Source organism: Sinocyclocheilus grahami, unplaced genomic scaffold (assembly GCF_001515645.1).
Source record: "Sinocyclocheilus grahami isolate Dianchi unplaced genomic scaffold, SAMN03320097.WGS_v1.1 scaffold253.1, whole genome shotgun sequence".
NCBI lineage: Eukaryota > Metazoa > Chordata > Actinopteri > Cypriniformes > Cyprinidae > Sinocyclocheilus > Sinocyclocheilus grahami.
The window spans coordinates 1695888-1707109 of NW_015505432.1; the positions used below are offsets into that span (position 1 = coordinate 1695888).

Genomic DNA, 11222 nt, shown 5'->3' on the forward strand with positions numbered 1-11222 from the left:
CTTTATGTCGTCATACGGGGAAAGGTTACCTCCCCTTTCTCTGCTTTGCCCACCCAGAGAATTTGGCCCGCCCATGAGAAAATGAGTTACTACCATGCGAGGCGAGCGCAATATTTTTTTTTTCTCGAGAGACATCATGGCTTGCAAACGAGCGATGCATGGCAGTTGCCCCGCCTCTCTCCTCCTCATTAGCATTTAAAGCTACAGACACAGAAATGGCATGTCCTAAGGAAAGCTCATTGTGGGACTGGCTCGTAGTGGCTGAAATTCTGCACCAAGGCTGAATTTCGGGAAAGAGACTTCAGATACAGTACTAGGGACCACTTAGGCCTATATAAAAGCATCTAAAAAGCAGCATGTCATGGGACCTTTAAACTTTGTATATAAAATTGTATATTTGATTGTAGGTTCGATGCGTTTCATGGTGAACAGACCACGCAGCAGGAGGTGTTTCTGACCTCTGTCAAGCCCATTCTCCCCCACATCCTTAATGGTCAGAACGCCAGTGTCTTTGCCTATGGACCCACCGGAGCAGGTATGACTACTTTCTGTGTGCCGACTTTTCCTTTGCAGGTGATATTCCTATTTAGGGGTAGGGCTGTGACGGTCGCCGTGACAACCGCGTCACCACGGTGGTCGCTTGCCACCGGCGGTAGTGCACGTGACGTCACACACTCTATAACAAGCATAATACGAAGTTTTGTATACAAGTGTAATAACAGTAGCGGAACAGTGAACCGTGTCTACACCGGACACGACACCACCGCGTCGCAACAGGTTGAGTCGGTCTAGTGTCTACACGGGACATTTGAACTCTGTGTCAGTACCTCAAAAATAGAATGAGGCCGTTTACTGTCGGGGATTTGTCGTGTCGTACCGCATCCAGTGTAGCATCACTGATTATAATGAGTTTTATAGTATTTTGTTGCGCAGCTCGCGTCCTGTAGACAGGGTGCACTGCAAAAAAAATGTATATCTTAGTGTTTTTGTCTTGTTTCCAGTCAAAATATCTAAAAATTCTTAAATCAAGATACTTTTACTTGATAAGCAAAATGACATAAGATGTTTAGGCTTGTTTCCAGTGGGAAAAAACTAAATTAAGTGCGTTTTGCTTAAAACAAGTTAAATTATCTGCCAGTGGGGTAAGTAAAATTTTATTTAAAAAAGTGTATTTTACTTACCCCACTGGCAGATAATTTAACTTGTTTTAAGCAAAACGCACTTAATTTAGTTTTTTCCCACTGGAAACAAGCCTAAACATCTTATGTCATTTTGCTTATCAAGTAAAAGTATCTATTATCTGCCAGTGGGGTAAGTAAAATACACTTTTTTAAATAAAATTTTACTTACCCCACTGGCAGATAATTTAACTTGTTTTAAGCAAAATGCACTTAGTTTAGTTTTTTCCCCCTGGAAACAAGACTACATATCTTATGTCATTTTGCTTATCAAGTCAAAGTTTTTTTTAGATATTTTGACTAGAAACAAGACAAAAATACTAAGTAAGATATGCCATTTTTTGCAGTGTATTTAACTTTCTTATTTAGGCTACTTTCTTGTTTAACTGTATTTCTTTGATATTTATTTTAGTGTTTTGCAGGCTGCGTATTCACTGACTGAAGTGCTCAAATAAACACAAGCTGACGAGTTAAATTGATAGATGATAATAGATGAGTGAGACAGTGCTGGGCTGCTCCAGGACAGTTTTGAAAACCATTTCAGAGACTTAAATGTGACTCATATAAAATATATTACATGCATGCTCAGTTTTAAGGCAGCTTTAATAGCCTTTTTGGTAACTTCATGACTTAAAGGGGTAGTTCACCCAAAAATGAAAATTTGATGTTTATCTGCTTACCCCCAGGGCATCCGAGATGTAGGTGACTTTGTTTCTTCAGTAGAACACATATGAGGATTTTTAACTTTAACCGTTGCTGTCTATCAGTCGTATAATGCATGGCAATGGTAACAAAATGTATGAGAGTAAAAAACACATGCACAGACAAATCCAAATTAAACCCTGCGGCCCGCGACGACACATTGATGTCCTAAGACACGAAACGATCGGTTTGTGCCAGAAACCGAACCGTATTTATATAATTTTTTACCTCTAATACACCACTATGTCCAACTATCTTAGGGCGCGCGCACGGCATCCGGAGCGTGAGGTGAGTATGCGCGCTGACGTTTTTGAACGAATGGAGTGAGTCAATGATTCAGTAACCCAATTCATAAGGACAGTCACTTTCTGAATGAATCATCCGTTTGAATGAATCGGTTGAATGAATAAATGACTCGCACATTAAAACACATTTGCCGACACGTACTGGTGGTTTAGTCATATTTAAAAGTATCATTGCATTTTTTCAACATTTATTTGTTTAAAAAACTATGTAAAACATTAATCTTATAAAGTTATTTATGCATTTGAAATTTTGCAGTGTAAATGCATTTATGGCACCTCAGCTTCATCAAACTCTGTGTAAATGCATCTAATGCCACTTCAGTGACTCATTTTAAGTTAAATATTTCTTTCCAGTCACAAAGCACTTTACTTTGAGAGTTGTTTAAGTGAGAAAATCTGTTACTTAGTCCAGATTGGGGGAATTGTAATGTTTAATAATTTCTTTGTAAATCATTTTTGCATCGAAATTTGCATAGATTTTTGTTTGTATTTGCTGTCAATTATAGTTCTTAGAAAGAAAATCGGAATCGGCAAAAATCGGTATCGGCGGCAGGTCACACTTCCAAAAAAATCGGAAATTAGAATCGGCCAAGGAAATTGCAATCGGTGCATCTCTAATTGTTTTGCGGAGCTCAGCGTTTTGCTTTTTGTGATTTTAAAAGACAAATATTTTGTCATTGAAAGTTTTTTAATTCAAATATTGTCTCATTGTAGTGAACCAAGTATCTGTATTTTATCTCTTCTCGTGTGCTAAGTGTATTGTCACACCTCTAGCTCTAGCATCCATGAACGTGATATAGCTCATCATTTTCTAAGTGTATGATGAAGCTTTTACTCTTCAGGTTATTCATATTTGTAAAAAAATCACTTTGAATAAGGAAATTGATAACTTTGCCATAGTATCCTCTCAAAAGTTAAAGTTGCCACAGTCATTGCGTGCTTTGCATGTGCTGCACGTTTTGTTTTCTTCGTTTATTTATTAGAATTTAAAAGATAATAACGATATTGTGATTTCTGATTTTAGTCCTTGAAAACCAAAAAGTAGTGCTCAAAGTCCTTGAAAATCCTGGAATTGTACGAACCCTGTGTGTGACTGGGGATCGTTTTGACTGCATTGTCATGTGTCCGCAAAACACTTTAAAAAAAAAAAAAAAAGGAAATTGTCAATATTTTCATACATAATTCTTATGTAAACGTATCTTTAGATTTCTTTAACCGAATTTAAAAGATAATAACGATATTGTGATTTCTGATTTTAGTCCTTGAAAACCAAAAAGTAGTGCTCAAAGTCCTTGAAAATCCTGGAATTGTACGAACCCTGTGTGTGACTGGGGATCGTTTTGACTGCATTGTCATGTGTCCGCAAAACACTTAAAAAAAAAAACGCAAAGGAAATTGTCAATATTTTCATACATAATTCTTATGTAAACGTATCTTTAGATTTCTTTAACTGCCTTCTTGAGTAACTTATTTTTAGATTATGAAGTGCCATAATATAGTCCATTCACAGTCTAAACTTTTTCTTATTCCTTCCTTCAGGAAAGACCCACACCATGCTCGGCAGTCAAGAGCAGCCGGGCATTATTCCCAGAGCTGTCAAGGAGGTCTTCAAGCTGGTTGACGTTCAGGAAAAGGAGCAGGATGGTTGGGAATACTCAGTTGGGATGTCTTACCTTGAGATCTACAATGAAAAGGTAATATGTTTTGAAAAATCATTTATTTCTGTGGGTTTTCACTAGCCATTACTCCAATCTTCAGTGTCACATGATCCTTCAGAAATCATTCTAACATGCTGATTTGCTGCTTTAGAAACACCTTATCAGTTGTTTAAAAGTTTTTACTGGATATTAAAAAAATGTAAAATCTTTTTTTCAGGATTCTTTAAATGTGAAAGCTCAAAAGAACAGCATTTGTTTGAAATATAATTTTTCTTTTTTTTTTTTAGCCTTAATTTTTTTTTACTGTCATATTCTTGTGAAATATAAGTATTAATCAAAAAATCCTTTGAATGGTAGTGCAAGTATAAAGGCCCGTCCACACCAAGCATAACGTTAAAGATCTAGTTCTAAAAATCGTTCTCACTATTAAAGAATAGCAGAGTCCACACCACAACTATAACGATAAAGACAAAGAGAAACGATATCGTTGGAATCACTTTCAAAAGATTTTTTTCCAGCTGATGAACGATAAAAAATTTACAACCAATCAGAATCCACCCTGCTGTAACGAGCTTGAGAATTTAAAGCAGCAGATGAGCGTGCGCTAAGAATAAACAGACGATATCGTTCGCTTGTGTGGACGCTAATATCGTTATCGGTCTTGGTGTGAACGGGGCTTTAGTGTTTGTGGGCAGCTGTTCTGGAATATTGAAGGACTTTGTATCTGTAGGTGCTGGACCTGTTGTCCCCAGGTTCCCAGGACCTGCCCATCCGTGAAGACAAGGACAGAAACATCCTCATTCCCGGGCTAACACGCACACCGCTTTTATCCTTTACCGATTTCGACACTCATTTTATCCCCGCAAGTCTAAACCGCACCACGGCCTCTACTAAACTCAACCAGCGTTCCAGCCGCAGTCACGCTATCCTCCTCATAAAGGTTTGAGCACGCACACGTCTCTTCATTCTAGTTCTCCATTAGCACTTTAACAGGTCCTGGTCTCTGTGTGGTAGACCATGATTTGGTAGCTGGTGCTGAAATTAAATCTCTCCATCAAACAAATACCACTGCTGCTTACAGTGTCTGCTGGTTGTCTTTGGGAGAGAGAACACAACACTCATGGTAACATTGTATATGTAGGGCCTTATGATTTCTGCGATGTGGAGTCCAGTTATAAAAATTGATTTTTTTGGGATCACATTTTATTGGCCACTTTTATAAAAATTGTAATTAAGCATTAAAACAATCCCGAAAAATTCAGAAGGATTTTGTGAAAAAATAAAACTGATTTCATTGGGCCCTATAAAGTGACCGGCTCTCTGCAAAAGACTAATAATGACATAAATGCATATGTTTGCTCTCAGGTAGTGAAGTCTCAGCGTGGGCCGCCACACAGACAACAAACAGGCAAGCTGTATTTAGTTGACCTGGCAGGTTCAGAAGACAACCGGCGCACAGGAAACCAGGGCATCCGTCTGAAAGAGAGCGGGGCCATCAACCTGTCCCTCTTCACCCTCAGTAAAGTGGTGGATGCTCTGAACGCAGGGGCCGGGGGCCGCGTGCCCTACAGAGACAGTAAACTGACCCGTCTGCTGCAGGACTCTCTGGGTGGTTCGGCCCATTCCGTCATGATCACAAACATAGCACCGGAGTACAGATACTACTTTGACACCTTCTCGGCCCTTAATTTCGCCGCCAAGTCTAAGCAGATTGTCAATCGGCCCTTTGTCAGGGAAACCGTTTTGGCTCCTACGATTGGTAAGCAGTGCAGTTTTATGTGTGTTTTTTTTTTTTCTATTTGTTAATAATAAGGTATGTAATGATGATAATTTTATCCCTTCACTCTTAGCTCCTGTAAAGAGAGCCAGAGAGGAACGAGAGGCTGGAGGTTCTGGTGAGCTCCAGAACAAAAAGTCTAAAGAGGGGAAGAAAGCTGAACGGTCCTCGTCACCACCCGTACATCCACACAGGTAAGACTGCATGCGTTACAACAGATGAACTAATTAATTGATTGAGCACTTTAACAGGTCTTGGCTTTGTGCAGTAGGCCATGATTTGGTAGCTGGTGCTCAAAGGAAAACTCCCTATTGCAAAAACCACAGGCTGAATGTGCCTCACTGGACATGAAAAGGGAGGACATATGTGCTGGGTGATCAAGCTAAAGATATTTAAGTGTAAATTTCTATTTGTTTGCTGTGAATAGCTTTCAAATGAATTTCATTTTGCACTGGGGTTTGAGTTAACCCTCAAAGTAAAGCTAAACAACCTTAAAAGGTTAGTTCTCCCAAAAATGAAAATTCTGTCATTAATTACTTGCCCTCATCGTCGTTCCAAACCTGTAAGACCTTCGTTCATCTTCGGAACACAAATTAAGATATTTTTGATGAAATCCGTGAGCTCTCTGAGCCTCCATAGACCGCAACACAACTGCAATGTTCCCAGGTCCAGAAACGTAGCAAGGACATCGGAAGCTACGAGAATACTTTTTGTGCACAAAGAAAACAAAAATAATGGCTTTAAATGTGCCTCACTGGACATGAATAGGGAGGACATATGTGCTGGGTGATCAAGCTAAAGATATTTAAGTGTAAATTTCTATTTGTTTTAGGGATGCACCGATATGAAAATTTTGGCCGATACCGATAACCGATTATTCTTTATTTTTGAAAGCCGATAACCGATATGTTGGCCGATAAATCTATATCCAAATTGTTATATACTTTTTCTTCTCCTTATGAGTTATGATGCATGCGCTTGCTTCTGCTTCATATAAACAACACATGCGCATGGTGCTGCTGCTTGCTTAACATGCAAATGCTTCAGCACACGCATGTTGTTTACATTTTGGGTGAACTATCTCTTTAAAGCTGCAGTCTTTAACTTTTATTTGTATGCAAAATGTATATAATAAGCAAAGTATCATGATTTCCACATATTAAACGGCACAATGTTTTTTCTTTTTTGTCTTTCGACATCGATTAAAGGGGTCATATGATGTTGCTAAAAAGAACATTATTTTGTGTATTTGGTGTAATTAAATGTTTATGCGGTTTAAGGTTAAAAAAACACATTATTTTCCACATACTGTACATTATTGTTTCTCCTGCAACACAACTGCAATGTTCCCAGGTCCAGAAACGTAGCAAGGACATCGGAAGCTACGAGAATACTTTTTGTGCACAAAGAAAACAAAAATAATGGCTTTATTCAACGATTCTTCTCCTTATGAGTTATGATGCATGTGCTTGCTTCTGCTTCATATAAACAACACATGCGCATGGTGCTGCTGCTTGCGTAACATGCAAATGCTTCAGCACACGCATGTGGTGTTTACATTTTGGGTGAACTATCTCTTTAAAGCTGCAGTCTTTAACTTTTATTTGTATGCAAAATGTATATAATAAGCAAAGTATCATGATTTCCACATATTAAACGGAACAATGTTTTTTCTTTTTTGTCTTTCGACATCGATTAAAGGGGTCATATGATGTTGCTAAAAAGAACATTATTTTGTGTATTTGGTGTAATTATAAAAAACCCCTTTAAAAATGTTTCTTGAACAATAATAAATGGTGGGATTTTATAGTTAAATAATTTTAGTTTTTCCTTCACGGCATTGCTTAATTTTACATGTAAATCTCTTGTCTACCTGTCTCTCCCTCTCTATATGTGTGTATGTGTATATATAAATCTGGCAGGTGTACATGTGTTAAAAGTTTAAATGTCTTTCAGTTCACCAGATTCATCAGTTCTGGACAGACTTCTGGCCCTGGAGAAGATGATGATGGGCTCGGCTGAAAGGGAGAGACTCAACTTGCTCAAAACTGTAGCACAGTCCCGTAAGGAAATACAGGTATCGTACACGCTCTTTGAGCATTTGGTTCTGTTGCTTGATCAGAACAACATTTCTATCTTTATTTCAATTAGGGCTCTCAAATGGATTTATTGTAATTAATCACATTCAAAATAAAAGTTTGTTTGCATACGAAGTGTATACTGTGTATATTTATACTAGGGCTGTGCAATTATTCGCAATACGGTTTCGACTATATGTGTGTATGTGTATATATAAATCTGGCAGGTGTACATGTGCTAAAAGTTTAAATGTCTTTCAGTTCACCAGATTCATCAGTTCTGGACAGACTTCTGGCCCTGGAGAAGATGATGATGGGCTCGGCTGAAAGGGAGAGACTCAACTTGCTCAAAACTGTAGCACAGTCCCGTAAGGAAATACAGGTATCGTACACGCTCTTTGAGCATTTGGTTCTGTTGCTTGATCAGAACAACATTTCTATCTTTATTTCAATTAGGGCTCTCAAATGGATTTATTGTAATTAATCACATTCAAAATAAAAGTTTGTTTGCATACGAAGTGTATACTGTGTATATTTATACTAGGGCTGTGCAATTATTCGCAATACGGTTTCGATTTTGATTTCAGCCTTCAAAGATTATGAAAATACAATAATTATGTATTATATCTGTGGAAGATATCTGTGCCTGCACTCAGAGACGGAACACAACACGGACATGTAAAGTCATCTTTTAGCTCTAGGTGCACGCCTATACCATCAAATACCCACTAAAATGTGGAGCTTAGTGATTATTCACGTAAACTATAATCGATTATGTAATAAATGAACGTGAACAGTTGAGAATTAAAATACATGCGTAACAGTAAATTGGACTCTTAAAGTGACAGCGGGCTAATATTCCTGCTGTGTGCTTAACATTAATTCAACTACAAAAACCAGAGAAAATCACTTACTGCTCTGCTCTAAATTACTTTTGTAGCTTTAATAAGAAACAAAGAAGGGTTCATTTTTACATTGACGACTATGCTTGTTTATTTTACATTTGATTATTCATTTATTTCTGTAGTAGGCTAGGCTGTTAACAGAATACTTTAGACTTGCATTAAAAAAAAACTTAAAGCACAGTTTGTTTCATTTGTATATTTTTATTCTGTTGTATACCTTGTATAATTTATTCAGAGATCACCATGAAAATAGCCTTGATGCTGGCATAGCGTTAAAAAGTGAATAAATAAAAAATAATCGTGATTAATCGATTCGACAGCGCTAATTTCAATGCATTGCAAGAGGTGAAAAAAACTATTTTCTGTGGAAATAAGCAGCAGTGAAACAAACATTCCTCTTGCTTATAGTTAATCCATCATTTGGGCCGGATTGCAAATTAGGCCGGATTGCTAATACCAGTTGCAATCTGTACTGGAGTCCACATGAACCTAGTTTTCAAATGGTTTCAAAAACCACTTCCACATCAATTAATTGGTGATTTTAAATATGTTCTGCTGTCTTCCCATAGATGTTGAAGGAGAAACAGAAAGAGCTGGAGGACAAAGCAAGCATGCTTAACAAGCAGAATGAAACTGTTGAGAAAGAGTCCAAAGATGCACTTCTCTTTAAAACAGATCTGCCCCCACTGCACAGAAAACAGTCTACAGCCGCCAAACCACGCAAACAGCAGGCAGTTGTCACACCATTACAGGGTAGGATGTGGTTAATGTCATCCTTACAGTCCTCCTGGGACACTCTTTATGCATGAGAACCCAGTATTGATTAAAGTGGTTTAGTGTTTCATGATCCTTTGAAGATTCTTCCTTCTCTTTCTTCTCTGCCTGTTGAGTTGTGCTGTTAGTATGCTGTATGTTTCTGTGGTGGTGGTGGTGCTGCAGCTGCTGTGCTCTTCAAGGGATAGTTCATTCAAAAATGAAAATTCTGTCATTAATTACTAACCCTCATGTTGTTCCAAAACTGTAAGACTTCCGTTCATCTTCGGAACACAAATTAAGATATTTTAGATTTTTCAGCTGCGGCACATTGTTTACACTTTGATTTGAACGAAAACAACTTATCCGCCTGCCGCAGCTGACACAGAACAGCATACGCTGTTTACGTTGAGTGTTTTTTCTCCAAAATGGCGCTAGGGTGACGAGGAGACGAATTGTTGAAAGGTTTTTTTGTTCTTTTTTTTTTCTTTTGTGCACAAAGTATTATCGTAGCTTCGTAAAAATTACGGTTGAACCCCTGATGTCACATGGATTATTTTAACTAGAGCCTTACCGATATATCGTTTTGCCGATATGAGCCTGTTACCGATATATCGGTATCGGCGAATATGCCGCCGATATGAAATTTTTTTTTTTTTACAGAACAGATAATGCAGATAAAATGCTTGAAATGGTGTAATTACTTAGTTTGTCCAGCAGAGCGCGCTCTGCTGGACAATCCCGGTTCGTAAAAATTACGGTTGAACCCCTGATGTCACATGGATTATTTTAACTAGAGCCTTACCGATATATCGTTTTGCCGATATGAGCCTGTTACCGATATATCGGTATCGGCGAATATGCCGCCGATATGAAATTTTTTTTTTTTTACAGAACAGATAATGCAGATAAAATGCTTGAAATGGTGTAATTACTTAGTTTGTCCAGCAGAGCGCGCTCTGCTGGACAATCCCGGGGGGCTACCGACGTTCGAGAGGGCTCCTCGAGCTGAAGGGATCCCCCGAATTTGGTGGAGATCCGCCGGCGCGTTCGCGAGATAGTGACACCAGTCAACACTTTCACTTCAGTAAGGAGGTCTCTTGTTCAGGCAGCAGCATTCACGCGTTGTCTTATTCGACCGTAAGTGCCCTGCAAAGTGGACTTAACATGAAATTCCGCCATGATTCCAGTTCCAAGGGAATGTACATGTTACATTCAAAGGGCATTAAAGTGCGTGAGCCGTGAATTTATTTACAGAGGTAGGGGAGAGCGGGGCACAAAGTAACACTTTTTGACTTTCTCAGTTTGTGTAAATCCACATGGGGTTCAGAATATATATATATTTTACCCACAGTAATTTTACACTTGTCTAGTACAAATGTCGCTTTGTTTCATAATTGCAGTGTATAAGTTTTTCTTTTATTTACCCTCAAGAAATGTGACAACATGCCCTGTAGGTGGAACACATTGTAACATCTGAGGGGCACGTTGTAACTTGACCATATGACAGCTTAAAATCTTATCTGATCGAATGAAAAAAATATAAAAGACAAACTAAAATATTTTGATAAATATATATATATATTTTTTTATTATTTATTTATTTTTTTCAAATAAAATAATGGCGTTTTTTAAAAATTAAAAATCTGATTTTGGAGTTTGACAATGAACACATTGCAACCATACTTGGAACGGCCCACATAAACGAGCAAAAATGCTTTACGTGTCTTGAAATAATAATTTCTAAACAATAAACATTGACTGTCAGTCTTTATTCACCGGTTTCTCATTGTTTCTCATTAAAATTAATTAAAATAAATAGTGTAAATTACATCGCTAATGTCATAGAATAGCACATTGTAACAC

The 11222-nt window shown here is 37.9% G+C and overlaps 1 protein-coding gene across 1 annotated transcript in view; it reads left to right on the top strand.

Moving 5' to 3' along the window:
• Window positions 1–9427, top strand: part of LOC107598594 (kinesin-like protein KIF22) — a 15938-nt gene extending 6511 nt beyond the window's left edge. Inside the window, exons 3-9 of the mRNA XM_016289986.1 lie at window positions 408–535; window positions 3725–3879; window positions 4574–4783; window positions 5209–5602; window positions 5694–5814; window positions 7577–7697; window positions 9173–9427. Of these exons, the coding sequence (XP_016145472.1) occupies window positions 408–535; window positions 3725–3879; window positions 4574–4783; window positions 5209–5602; window positions 5694–5814; window positions 7577–7697; window positions 9173–9412 (1369 nt within the window). The 3' untranslated portion in view covers window positions 9413–9427. The remainder of the gene's footprint in view (window positions 1–407; window positions 536–3724; window positions 3880–4573; window positions 4784–5208; window positions 5603–5693; window positions 5815–7576; window positions 7698–9172) is intronic.
• The last annotated feature ends 1795 nt before the right edge of the window (window positions 9428–11222 follow it).